We start from the raw sequence: 13,956 nt of genomic DNA on the forward strand, positions 1-13,956 counted from the left end.
CTTGACATGTGTAACTTTTCTTTTTGTGTGTTGACTTGTTGGCTGTATTCCTCCCCACATGCCTCCACCCTGAAGACAGACACCAAGCCTGCTGTGCCCGGCACACTGCACAGTGCCTGGCACATAGTGGGCATGCAGGAATGTTTTTGTGGGATCTATGAGGCGAGAGGCAAAAAGAGAGGATAAGGTGAGGGGATAGATACAGAGAACGGAGAAAAGGGAGAAAAGAAATAGAGAGGAGGAGGGAGTTCAATGAATGTTAAATGCTGAGAGATCTAAGTAAAGGAGAAAGCGGGCGGGGCGGGGGTCCAGACTGAGACTTGAGCTCAAAGTAGACAAGCCAGAGAGAGAGAGAGAGAGAGGGATGCGAAGAAAGATGAAAAGGGCGGAGAAGAGAAAGGAATGGAGACACAGAACGAAAGAGAGAGACAGGCAGAAAGAAGGTGCAGGCGCAAAGCAAAAGGAAGAAAACCTCCCCGAGGCCTCAGTGCTCAGGTTGCGGAGGGGAGGAAGACCGCCCGCGGGAGCCTGCGCGGCGCGGCTGGAAGCGCCAGGATGCAGACGCGGTTTCCATGGAGACGAGGATGCTCCCGGCGGGAGCCACCGACTGCTGCGGGACCCGCGCCTCTTGCACCTTGGGAGTGGACGGTCAGAGAGGAGGCGAAGGGACGGTGTGGGTTTGCCACCTCTTCTGACTCTTTCCCACTCCTGCCTCTTGCTGGAGATTTAGAGCCCGGGAATAGGGAGGCAGGAGCGCACCAGCCTGGGAAAGGGCCCTGGGGACTCCGAGGGCGGGGGAAGGACTGGGGCTGAGACCACTCCTCGCCCTGCCCCATTCCCTTCCTTGGTGTTTGACCCTCCTTTCCTTTCAGATAGGGTCCTGGAGGGTCTGGCAAAGGGCAGCGCTATGTGGAGAGATGATGGCCAGGCCTTCTCCACAGGCCCCTCTTCCTCCTCCTGCCCTGTTAATGCTGGAGCACCAGGGCTCAGTCCTAAGCCTTCTGTTCGGTTTCCACCATGTCCAGTCCTCGGGATTTAAGTACCTACAAGTGCCCACAGTTCCCAAATTTGCATGTCCAGCCCTGGCTTTCTCCTGAACTCTGGCCTGTTCAAAGTTGCTAGTTGGTTAACTCATCCAACTTGTTCCCATCACAGGGCTTTGCTTTTGCCATTCCCCTTGGCTGGAACTGTTTTCCCAGCCCTTAGGTGGTGAGTTCCACTGGACTGGATAATTGATTTGGAGGAGGAGCACTGGTGCGGGGAGGAGCCCTGCTGCAGTGCCTGTTTGACCACAGTATTGTAGGGGGAGCCTGCATCTGGAAGAGGAGCACGTGTTGGGGAGAGGGGGAGGATTGGCTGGAATCTGGCAGTGCCACGATGGGGAGGAGGGCCCACTCCGTTGGAAGCCAGAAGAGGCTGGAGCCTGGGAGCATTCCCTCCACAGTAGATGTGGGAGGGAGCTGGCACAGCCAAGGGCCCCTTCCCACCCTGGGGACTATATGGGCCAGGTGGACAGTGGGCAGAGCTGACCATTACCCCCACTTTGCATCACTGTCATCTAAAACCCAGGCTAAGCATTCCGTGGGCCTGGTGCAGGCTCAGGATCCCCACGGTTCCAAACAGAGCTCTATGGAACCTTTGGGTCTCAGACACAGTAACCCAAATGCTGGCAGGACTGGCAGTACGAGGGCCCCATCAAGCTGGTGACACAAAGCCGGTGGAGGGGAAGACCCCATCTTCACAGTGGCCTGCTGAATCCGGGGGTTCTGACTGCCCTGTGACGCAGCAGCTGCCACTCTCCAAGCCAGTCAGTGTTACCAGAGGAACTCAATGTGCTCATTAGCTCAGGCATGGGTCTCATCCACTAGGCTAAGTGCTGGCCAAGGGCCCCCCCGGGCTGGGACTGGGACAGGTGGGTTGCTAAATCCAAAGCAGGTGGATGCTAGCTAGGGAACCATTGCCAAGGCCCTTCTGAGCCTGCCCCTTCTCTTCCTCTTTGCCTTTGTCCCCCTCACCTGAAACCAACTCTCCACATTACTTTCTTATTTGTGTAATTATTACTTTGGGCGTCATAGCTGGTTTTGATAACAGCCAAGATTTACCCAGAACTTACTGTGCCAGATACTTTACATTTTGCTGCCTTTCATAATCTTTACAACCATTTGAGGATGCCATCATTGTTCCCATTGTACATATGAGGAAACTGAGGCTTAAAGGTGAAGGAACTTGCTCATTGTGGCACATCTAGAAAATAGCTGAGCCAGGATTTGAGACCCAGCCTTCTTAATCGCTTTGCTATTACGTACCTCTCCCCACACTACGTTGCAAGCTCCATGAAGCTAAAATCCAAGTCTCCCTACCCCCTAGGCCTGGTCTAGTGCCTGGCATATGGCAGGCTCTGGATAAATGCTACCTGAGTGGCTGGCACTGTGCAAAGTGTCTTACAGGCATTACTTCATTTAATCCTCCTAATCACCCTGTGAGGTAAGTACAATGGTATTGACTGACACAGGCCTGTTCAGGTTCAGTGGCATCCCCCAAGGTCATACAGCCAAGCTAGGGGAAGAACTAGGCTAAGTCCTATCATTGGCACTTCATAGTCTGTGCTCTTAGCAAAGTGCTCAACTGCGTGAATGAAAGTGTATTCCAGCATCCTGAATAAAAGGAAAACGGTGCCCAATAAACATTTGATGAGTGAAGGACAAGAATTTTAAAAATAACAATGAGGGCGGGCATGGTGGCTCACTCCTATAATCCCAACACGTTGGGAGGCTGAGGTGGCAGATCACTTGAGGTCAGGAGTTCGAGACCAGACTGGCCAACATGGTGAAACCTCATCTCTACTAAAAATATAAAAATGAGCCAGGCATGGTGGGAGGCACCTGTAGTCTCAGCTACTTAGGAGGCTGAGGCAGAATTGCTTGAGCTGGGAGGTGGAGGTTACAGTAAGCAGAGATCGCGCCATTGCACTCTAGCCTGGGCAACAGAGCAAGACTCTGCCTCAAAAAAAAAAAAAAAAAATAAATAAATAAATAAATAATAATGAGGATGGGAGAGATGGGAGAGGGAGTTGGTCCCGATGCTAGAGGAAGTTGAAGGAGGTGGCTGTGGGTGGCTATGTTCTCATATTCCCAGAAGGCTTCCTGGAGGAGTTGATCTGATGGGGAAGGGAGAGGGCGTTGCAGGTTCCAGAAAGTTTCTGCTACCCGTCCTAGACCTCTTTCTCTCTCTCTCTTTTCCCTGCCCCTGCCCTCTCTCCCTCTCTGGAAGTGGGTAACAAGCACGTGGTTGGATTGACTTGCCCGCAATAGGGTGGGGCCCAGACTGTGGACACTAGGGAGTAATGATCTTTTCTCTTCCTTCCTGACCGTGGTGGTGGGCCCGGTGCTCTGCCCCTCAGCTCTGTGCCTCGTCCTGGGCTGCATGATCTTTCCTGATGGCTGGGACGCCGAGACCATCCGGGACATGTGCGGGGCCAAGACAGGGAAGTACTCCCTGGGGGACTGTTCAGTGCGCTGGGCATACATCCTGGCCATCATCGGCATCCTCAACGCCCTCATCCTCTCCTTCCTCGCCTTTGTGCTGGGCAACCGGCAAACAGACCTGCTGCAGGAGGAGCTCAAGCCAGAGAACAAAGGCGAGTGTGCTGTGGGCTGGGGGGCAGTGGCAGGAGCCAGGCCTGCTCCTGGGAGGCAGGATAATTTCAAATAAAAGGAGTAAAACGGTTGCATGAATTGGAAACCCTGGCTGGGCGTGGTGGCTCACGCCTGTAATCCCAGCACTTCGGGAAGCCAAGGCAGGTAGATCGCTTGAGCCCAGGAGTTCAAGAGCAGCCTGGCCAACATGGTGAAATCCCCTCCCTAAAAAAATACAAAACACTAGCTGGGTGTGGTGGCGAGCACCTGTGGTCCCAGCTACTCAGGAGGCTGAGGTGGGAGGATGACCTGAGCCTGAGAAGGTTGAGGCTGCAGTGAGCTGTGATTGTGCCACTGCACTCCAGCCTGGATGACAGAGAGAGAGGCTATCTCGGAAAAAAAAAAGAAAGAAAAGAAAGAAAGAAAAGAAAAAAAGAAACCCGACTGACAGTACAACCACCTTTAAAATGATTTGATGTTCTCCCTCAGATCTGATCATTTGCCTATGACCCAGCAAACCCACCTCAGGTACAAACCCATGAGAAGCATGCAAGGGTGCTGGTGGCTGCAGCGTCACTGTAGCAAACAACTATAAACAGTCGAATGGCCATGGACAGGAGGCCGGATAAATACATGTGGCATGTTCACATCACAGAGCAGCTCACAGCTGTGAAAATGTCACACTTCAGTTATATGTACCACAGTGGACGTATCTCAGCAATATAATATTGAGAGAGGGGAAATAAAAACAAGTTCCAGAAGATGACAGAGTGAGATATTTATTGAGCTCGAAACTAAGCAAAACTAAGCAATGTATTGTTTAAACACACATGTACTTGTGACAGTATTTTTTTTTTTTTTTTTTTTTGAGACGAAGTCTCACTCTGTCACCCAGGCTGGAGTGCAGTGGCACGATCTCAGCTTACTATAAGCTCTGCCTCCCAGGTTCACGCCATTCTCCTGCCTCAGCCTCACGAGTAGCTGGGACTACAGGCGCCCGCCACCATGCCCGGCTAATTTTCTGTATTTTTAGTAGAGATGGGGTTTCATCGTGTTAGCCAGGGTGGTCTCCATCTTCTGACCTCATGATCTGCCCACCTCAGCCTCGCAAAATGCTGGGATTACAGGAGTGAGCCACCGCGCCCAGCTGTGGCAGTATTTTTCTTAAAAAAGCAAAGAAATAATAAATATGAAAGGTAGGATGACGATCATCTGTGGTTATGATGGAAGGGGAGGAAGTGAAGTATATGAGATGGAGCATGGAGGTATATGCAAATTACTGGTAGAGTTAGAGTCCTTTTTTTTTCTTTTTTTTTTTTTTTTGTCTTGAGACAGAGTCTTGGGCTCACTACAACCTCCAGCTCCTGGGTTCAAGTGACCCTCGTGCCTCAGCCTCTTGCTCTTGAGTAGCTGGGATTACAGGCATGTGCCACCATACCTGGCTAACTATTGTATTTTTAGTAGAGATGGGGTTTCACCATGTTGGCCAGGCTGGTCTCGAACTCCTGGCCTCAAGTGATCTGCCTGCCTCAGCCTCCCAAAGTGTTGAGATTATAGGCATGAGCCACCACACCTGGCTGAGTTATAGTTATTGAATGGTGAGCTCATCAGTGCTTACTATTGTATTTTTTTTTAAGAGATTGGGGGAGGGGGGTCTCACTCTGTTGCTCAGGCTGGAGTGCAGTGGTGTAATCATAGTTCACTGCAGCCTCAAACTCCTGGGCTTAAGCAATTCTCCTGCCTCAGCCTCCTGAGTGGCTGGGACTACAGGCATGCGCCATCACGCCTGACTAATTTTTGTATTTTTTGTAGAGACGAGGTTTCCCCATGTTGCCCAGGCTGGTCTTGAACTCCTGGCTTCAAGCAATCCTTCCGCCTTGGCCTCCCAAAGTGCTGAGATTACAGGTGTGAGCCACCTTACCTGGCACATTGTATGCTTTATAATTAGTGTATTGCATATAAACTTTCATATACATCAAGTGGCATTAAAATACAATAAAGAAAAAAGGCCACGTTTAGAGAACTCCAGAGCTCCAGTAACTTGCCCAAAGTCACTTAAGTGGTGAAGGCAGAATCTGAACCCAAGTCCAAGTCCAAAGCCCAAGCTTCTCCCCCTTGTCACGCTGTCTGTCTCAACCTGGTGAGGCCAGAGATTTCCTGCATGGCTTTGGGAGCTCTCCTGGGAAGCTGACCTGCTAACCTGTACTCAGAGGCAGGTTCTAAATAACTGACGCAGTCCCTCAGACCCCGGGATTTCTGTGGTCTTGGTGTGAAGTCAAGGCCTGCCCTCTGGCGGCAGCTTCTAGAAGTGCAAGACTAAGACTGAGATCTGGCCTTTATCAAGAAGGGGTGTGAGGATGTGACTGACGTGAAGTGGGCCCCCTCAGTGTCCCTCTCCTCCCTTCCCAAAGCCCCTTAACAACTTAGTGTTAAAAATCGATGTAAAGGAGCCCCAGTTTTCCTCCCTTCAGTGTCCAGGGAACCTCCATCCCTCACTGGGAGTTCAAGATGAGTGAGCCTCCCACTTCAGTTTTAACCCAAAGACCTCCGAGCCAAGAGCCATGGCGCGCACCTGTGATCCCAGCTACAGGCTGAGGCAGGAGGATCGCTTGACCCCACAAGTTCAAGCCCAGCCTGGGCGATGTAACAAAACCCAGTTTCTATTAAAAGGAAATATATAATTTTTTTTAAAAAGAAGACCTCTGGAACCAAAGAAAAAATAAATAAAGAAATAGCTTCCATTTCCAGCATATTCTATGACCAAACACTGCCAAGTCCTTGGCTGTCATTATTTGTCTCTTTTTGACCCTTCGGAATTACCCTGTGAGGTAGGCTATGATCCTTATTTTGCAGATGAGAAAATTGGGGCTCAGAGACATTAAATGGCTTGCTCATGGCCATCCTGCTGGTCAGATGAGGCTGGGATTTCAGCCCTTGTACAGTTGGCCCCTCTGACATTTTTTAGTTAGTTAGTTAGTTTGTTTTTGAGATGGAGTTTCACACTTTTTGCCCAAGCTGGAGTGCAGTGGTGCAATTTTGGCTCACTGCAATCTCTGCCTCCTGGGTTCAAGCGATTCTCCTGCCTCAGCCTCCCTAGTAGCTGGAATTACAGGCATGCACCACTGTGTCTGGCTAATTTTTTCTATTTTTGGTAGAGACAGGGTTTTGCCGTGTTGATCAGGCTGGTCTTGAACTCCTGACCTCAAGTGATCCACCCGCCTCAGCCTCCCAAAGTGCTGGGATTACAGGCGTGAACCACTGCGCCCGGCCCCTCTGCTCACTTTTGCCCTGGGGAATGTGTAAGGAAAGCCCGAATGCCCAGGCAGCCTCTGATTTCTCTAATTCTCTCTCCCTCTCTCTCTTAGATTTTGTGGGCTCTACAGTAAGCTCCGTGTTGCGGCCCGGGGGTGATGTCTCTGGATGGGGAGTCCTTCCCTGCCCCGTGGCTCACTCACAGGGACCCTGAAAGGCCAGGATCACAGTCCAGGAATTGGCCTGACCTCAGCTTGTCCTGCCTCCTGCCCTCTCGTCACTCCATTCAAGCTCTGAGGGAAGACCCTGATCTCAGACTCACTTCTCACCGACTACCCTGCGAGCTCCAGGCTTTGAGGAGAGGAAAGCCTGGATGTGGCCTGGGGGAGAGGAGAGGCCCTCCAGACCTTGGGAGGGTCTAATTCTTGCTCCTCCCTAAATTTGACCTAAGGGAGGCTGCATCCACCCAGGCCCTTGGGCTTCTCCTCTCCTCTCTAGACTGGCCTGGAGGTCCCTGCAGATCCCCAGGGAGAGCAGAGCTATAGTTCCAGCTCCCCAGGCCCCCTCAGTCTGGAGGGCTGCTGCCTGGCTGTATCCACACCTCTTCTGGTCCCTGCCTCCTCAAGAAATTTATTCTAGATACTGCCCCAGGGTGGGCTGGACTCTTTCCTACTTTTTTTTTTTTTTTTTGGCTGATGTTGGTTCCACCACATCTGCCACAAAGCTCCAGGTGCCACCAGTCTCCCCTGGGACCTCCTCTGCCCCATTCCAGCCTGCTTCCAGCTCACGCAGAGGGAGAGCTGCACCGAGGGACCACACAGGGCCTTGCTGTCAGCCGCAGACCGGTTCCCTGATCAGCCCAGAGTCAGAAAAGACCTTCAGGCTCTGGAGGCAGCTGGAGGGGGCAAGTGGCCTCGGCAGTTGGAACTTAGAAGCTGCTCAGCCTGGGCTGACCTGGCCTCCTCTTCCTTTCTGCTGGAACATCTCACCGACGACTGAGCCCTTGACCTTGGCCTGTTTTGCCCAGGCCTCCTCTCTGCTGGGATGTCTCACCAATGACTGGACCCTTGACCCTGGCCTGTTTTGTACAGCACAGACTTCTTGGCCCTGTTGTCAGGGTTGGGGGGTATGGAGGGGACCCCAGAGGTGGGGAGTTGGGGGATGCATTACCCCTTCTGCCCCTTTTCATGCCCTCCACACCCCAGGCATCTACCAAGGGCAGAGACTGTCTTGTCTCTTTGATACTTTTCTGCATAACTTGAACTTGCAGGTCATCTCTGAACAGGGTACCCCTGTCCCCTCTCCTAGGCCTTGTTATCCTGTCCCAGCCTCTTTGTCCTCCTGGCCCACCTCTCGCCTTGCGATATGCCCAGGGTCTGCACCTGTGGGCAGTGCTTGGAGCCGAGGCATGAGTGTATGTGTATGAGTGAAATGTGTGTGCGTGTGTGCGCGTGTGAGAGTGTGTGTGTTAGGGGGGCAGGTGAGAAGTTTCTCCCCCCTCCTCCCACTGTGGGAGCGACTCCCTTCCCCTTGGCAGGGAGCAGGTGAGGGAGACTCCTGGTATGTTTTGAACACCCCTCATTCCCCTATGGGTCTGGCAGCAGGGCAGAGCCTCCCTGCCCTGGGGCCTGGACAGCTCCCCTCAGCACTAGTTGCTGGTGCAGACCAGCTTCGTCCAGCGCCCCCTCCTCATGGCCTGGACCCACAGGGAAGGGGCAGTGACCTGCAGGATGCTGGGGGAAGCTGCCTTGGACCTCGGAGGAGGGGAGAAGGTCGCTTGAGTGCCATGTGTTTGCCAACCTTGTGTTCATTTCCACAAGACTTGGACCTGAGAGGGTTTCCAAGAAAGACCCTAGAAGTCCCCTGCCTCCCCACTCTGGACCCAGCTGGAATCAGATTCTGGGGCCTGGGGGGTTCCTGCCACGTGTAACTTACCAAGTCCCAACCCCACTCCTCCACTTACTCCTCCTGGGCAAACGCCTCCCCGCAGTGCTCTGGTCCCAGCCCTGGGCTCCCCTTCCCCCGCAGAGCCTTCCTGGGCAGTCCAGTCGGCCTGGGATAGGGGTGCTGTGGGACAGAGGGTCCGGGTTAAATGCGGGAGGGTGTGGGAGCCCTGTGGGAGGGAGTGGGGGTAGGAGGGAGTTCCTCAAATATGCAAACCAAAGCCCGGCATTGGAGGGGAAGAGCAGAGCTAGGAGAGAGTGAGGGGAGGGGCCGAGCAAGCGACTGGGAATGGGGGAAGACACTGGGGTGCGGAGAGGAGGGGTGCAGAGACAGGGAGATGAGAGACGATTGGAGAAGGAGCGAGGGGGACGGAGAGGCACAGAGAGAGAGAGCTCAAGGAGAAGAGATCGAGAGAGACAGGGGCAGAGGCAGAGAGAGATGAGAGACCAGCTGAGAGGCTGCCGGAGAGCTTGGGGTGGGGGAGGGGAAATGGACAGAAAGGCGGAAAAAGGACTCAGGAGCGGGGAAGAGGTAAATGGAGATGTGGGTTAGGGGGCAAGAATGGGATGCAGAGGAGGGAGGGGAGGATGAAGGAGTCAGGATGTGGGGCAGTGAGGAGGGTGTTTCTGTCTGGGCACTGGGTGAGGGGAGAGCTTGTTCCCTCAAGGACGCCTGCTACCAGGTGTCCTTGCTACACCTTGTTCCCCAAGGACACCCAGCAAACCTGTGCCCTGGTGAGGGGGTTAGAACTGACCCCTCAGAGGCTGGAGGCCCGGGGCACAGGCAGCCAAGGCCACATCCTTTTGGGGAGGCCTGGAGTGAGGGAAGCCACTTCAGAGGGCAGAGGGGGTCCAGCTGACTTAGGAGGGGGTCAGCGCTGGGTGGAGAAGAGGGAGGCCAGTTCCCTGGTGGGGTAGCCTGGCAACATTCCCATGCCACCGCACCTGGCCAGCTGCCATCTTGGCAGAGCCAGGGGGAGATGCACCAGGGAGTCTGGGGTCAGGAAGGCAGAGTTGTGTGGGCTGAAGTCTGCGGGAACCCCAGGGTGACACAGGCAAGGGGTAGAAGTCAGAGTGGGGACCAAACCATAGACCGGGGCCCTGGGTTCTGCAGAGGTGTGGATGGGGTGGGTGGCAGGTGCTCCAGTGGTGGGTCCCAGGTGAGGCCCTAATGGCTCTCCTGGGGCAATAAAGACGTCATGGGAAGGGGGCTTTGTGGTTTGCCTCTGCTATCGTCAGGCAATCTGGCTTTAGCCTTCAGGAGGAGATAAGCAGAGGAGATCAGTGCCTGTTTCTGACCCCAGGAGGGCCTTTTTGGGCTCCAACCTAGAGCCTTCTGGCTTCAGGTCCCAAGAGAAGTACCCCCCCAACTGTGACCGGATCAGGGGTCTACCACTGCCCGATTTTCTCTGCCTGATCTGGGGACTCAGGAGAGGCCACGGCAGCCACAGCCTAGGGGTGGTTCAGTCCCTGGCCCACAGCGTTGGTCAGTTGAGTCCTTCTGGGAACTGGGGCTATGAAAATTTTCGGCTTTGAGGACAGGTACCCATGGAGGAAAACTTTCCTGAGGGGGTGAGGACCAAAGAATCAAGATCCTTTTCAAGGCCTGCGATAGCCAAGATGATGAGAACTTTTAGATAAGGCTGTGGGGAGAGTCCCTGGCCTTTTGAGCGTCCTACTTGGGCATGCGGGGAATAACCCTTCTCCAGCTTCCAGTGTGAACTGAGAAAGGGAAATCCTGCCTTTGGAGAAGCTGGGATCTTCCCAGCACCAGAAACTTCTGCAGGCCCCTGCCTGGCTCACGGCTAACCTTTGGGTGGGACTGGAGTTTCCTGAACAGGGAACAAGGGAGCCTTCCGCAGAGCTCTGACAGGCAGGCCTCTGAGGGCCTTGCTGTGTGCTGTTAGGATAGCTTGGTGTTGTCTACACCCCATTAGTAAGTTCTGTCTGAGTGTGTCCTCGCTGTTCATTGTCTAATTTGGTAACATTTATTTTGGTCCTGACCCCTTCTGCTGCTGCTGGGTTTGAGCTTCAGTGCAGGTGGAATGACATTCAAATAAAGAAACACTTTCTATCACCCATGCTGGCTGCCACTTCTCTGAGTCACTGGGATCAAGAGGGGTAAGATTCCTACCCCATGGATCAGCTTTGGCTGGTATTAACAGAGCCCTACTACTGTGGCTTAACAAGATAGTTTATTTTACCAACACATTAAAAAAAAAAAAAAAAAGCCTGGAGGTGGGTAGATCATGGCTGATATGGCTTTCAGTGTTATCCAGAACTTAGGCTCCTATCTTTCTGCACTGCCATTTTCTTTCTTTCTTTCTTTCTTTTTTTTTTTTTGAGATGGAGTCTTGCCCTGTCACCCAGGCTGGAGTGCAGTGGAGCGATCTCAGCTCACTGCAAGCTCCACCTCCCCGGTTCATGCCATTCTCTTGCCTCAGCCTCCCCCGAGTAGCTGGGACTACAGGCACCTGCCACCAAGCCTGGCTAAGTTTTTGTATTTTTAGTAGAGAAGGGGTTTCACCGTGTTAGCCAGGATGGTTTCGATTTCCTGACCTTGTGATCCGCCCTACTCGGCCTCCCGAAGTGCTGGGATTATAGGCGTGAGCCACCGTGCCCGACCTGCACTGCCATTTTCAATCCTGCCTACATCCTCAAGAACACCTCATGGCCCAACGTGGCTGCTGGAGCTCCAGTCACCTGGTCCACATTTCATCTGAAGACTTCTGGAAATTCCATAGGACTGTGTCACATGGGCCACATTAACTGTAAAGGAGGCTGAAAGCATGTGGTCTGTTATCTCGGCACATTGCCAGCCCAAATAAAACAGGGATTCTTGGCTAGGCAAGGTGGCTCATGCGTGTAATCCCAGCATTTTCGGAGGCTGAGGTGGGTGGATCACCTGAGGTCAGGAGTTTGAGACCAGCCTGGTCAACATGGCGAAACCCCGTCTCTACTAAAAATACAAAAATTAGCCAGGCATGGTGGTGTGTGCCTGTAATCCCAGATACTCGGGAGGCTGAGGTAGAACTGTTTGAATCCTGGAGGCGGAGGTTGCATTGAGGTGGGATGGTGCCATTGCACTCCAGCCTGGGCAACAGAGCAAGACTCCATCTCAAAAAAATAAAGAAAAAAATACGGTTCTGTTACAAAGGAGAAAGGAGTGAATAGAGGGAGTGATACAGTCATCTCTGCACACTTCTGACAGCACAGGTTTGACTTGTCCAAGTCCACACAGGCAGAAAAGAGTGGAGCCTCGTTTGCTCTAGCCAGAGTGCTCAGTCCAGTCACTTTGCCCCTCCCTAAAGCCCCACTGAATAGAGAGAACAATAGTGACTCCCCGCAAGGGAAGCTGTAAGCAACACACCAGGGAATGTGTGTACATCGCTCTGCAGAGTGTCTGGCATGCTGTAATGTGCCCGATACCAGGTAGCTACACTGAAGACTTGGAAATCAAGTCCTCTTTCAACACATTTTAAGCACTTAGTGTATGCTAAGCACTTAAGCTAGAAAAAAAATGAGCAAAACAGAGATGCTGTCTTAAGCATAATTCTGGCTGGGGAGATGAACATGTGAAAATAACACATGACTTGCTACGTGCAGGGTATTGTGGGTGTCCTAGGCAGGGACACCTTAAATGGCTTTTGGTGACGTGGGCAGTGTAGGAGTAGGTCTTGTTGTAGTACGAGAAGTTAGGCAGGAGGGGTCAGGAAGGCCATTCAAAGAGAAGGCAGCTTGAGGAAAAAGACTGAGGGAGGCAGCAGAACTGTGTATGGAGGACGAAAAGCAACTTAGTTTGAAGCGTGAAGTATGAGGCAGGGAGGAGTCAGAGATGAGTCTAGAGAGACAGGCTAGGGCCAGACCATGAGAAAGCTTGGGGGCCATGGACAGGAGTTTGGACTTAAGAGCAATGGGGAACCACTGAAGGATTGAAAGCAGAAGGAAAAATGACTCAATTTGGATTTTAGAAAGAGCACTCTGGTGGTAGCATTAGGGGGCTGGATTAGGGGTAGACTGTTAGCCCATTTTTGCATTGTTATAAAGCCATACCTAAGACTGCATAATTTATTTTATTTATTTATTTATTTTGAGATGGAGTCTCCCTCTGTCACCCAGGCTGCAGTGCAGTGGCGCAGTCTTGGCTCACTGCAACCTCTGCCTCCCTGGTTCAAAGGATTCTCCTGCCTCAGCCTCCTGAGTAGCTGAGATTACAGGCATGCACCACCACACCTGGCTAATTTTTGTATTTTTAGTAGAGATGGGATTTCACCATGTTGGCCAGGCTGGTCTCAAACGCCTGGTCTCAAGTGATCCACCTGCCTCAGCCTCCCAAAGTGCTGGGATTACAGGCATGAACCACTGCACCCGGCCTGCATAATTTATTTTTATTTTTTTGAGACAGGGTCTTGCTCTGCCACCCAGGCTGGAGTGCAGTGGTGAGATCACAGTTCACTGTAGCCTCAACTCCCAGGCTCAAGCAATCCTCCCACCTCATCCTCCCAGGTAGCTGGGACCACAGGCACCACCATGCCTGGCTATCTGTTTTTTTTGTTGTTGTTGTTGTTGTTTTTTTTTTTTTTTTAGATGGAGTCTCACTCTGTTGCCAGGCTGGAGTGCAGTGGGTGGCGTGATCTCGGCTCACTGCAACCTTTGTCTCCCGGGTTCAAGCAATTCTTCTGCTTCAGTCTCCCAAGTAGCTGGGACTACAGGCTGCGCCACCACGTCCAGCTAATTTTTGTATTTTTAGTAGATATGGGGTTTTGCCATGTTGGCCAAAATGGTCTCCATCCCTTGACCTAGTGATCCACCTGCCTTGACCTCCCAAAGTGCTGGGATTATAGGCGTGAGCCACCACTCCTGGCCTTATTATTATTATTTTTTATAGAAACGGGGTCTCGCTATGTTACCCAGGCTGGTCTCAAACTCCTGGGCTCAAGCGATCCTCCGGGCTCAAGTGATCCTCCTGTCTCAAGCCTCCCAAAGTGCTGGGATTGCAGGCATGAGCTGCTGCACTTGGCCAAATTGGGCAATTTATAAAGAAAAGAGACTTATTTTGGCGCATGACCCTGCAAGCTGTACAGGAAGCATGTTGCTGGCATTTGCTTGTAGTGAGGCCTCAGGAA

The 13,956-nt window shown here is 52.5% G+C and overlaps 1 protein-coding gene across 3 annotated transcripts in view; it reads left to right on the top strand.

Annotated features, from left to right (window-relative positions):
• LHFPL4 (LHFPL tetraspan subfamily member 4) overlaps nt 1–7,334 on the top strand; it is a 51,830-nt gene extending 44,496 nt beyond the window's left edge. For 2 of the 3 annotated variants that reach the window (XM_073009896.1, XM_073009897.1), the window contains exons 3-5: nt 3,401–3,637; nt 5,448–5,540; nt 7,001–7,334. In XM_073009896.1, coding sequence (XP_072865997.1) covers nt 3,401–3,637; nt 5,448–5,540; nt 7,001–7,101 — 431 coding nt within the window. In that variant the 3' untranslated portion in view covers nt 7,102–7,334. The remainder of the gene's footprint in view (nt 1–3,400; nt 3,638–5,447; nt 5,541–7,000) is intronic. The other variant, XM_038002483.2, reaches the window with a different exon arrangement.
• The last annotated feature ends 6,622 nt before the right edge of the window (nt 7,335–13,956 follow it).

This window comes from Chlorocebus sabaeus, chromosome 22, assembly GCF_047675955.1.
Source record: "Chlorocebus sabaeus isolate Y175 chromosome 22, mChlSab1.0.hap1, whole genome shotgun sequence".
NCBI lineage: Eukaryota > Metazoa > Chordata > Mammalia > Primates > Cercopithecidae > Chlorocebus > Chlorocebus sabaeus.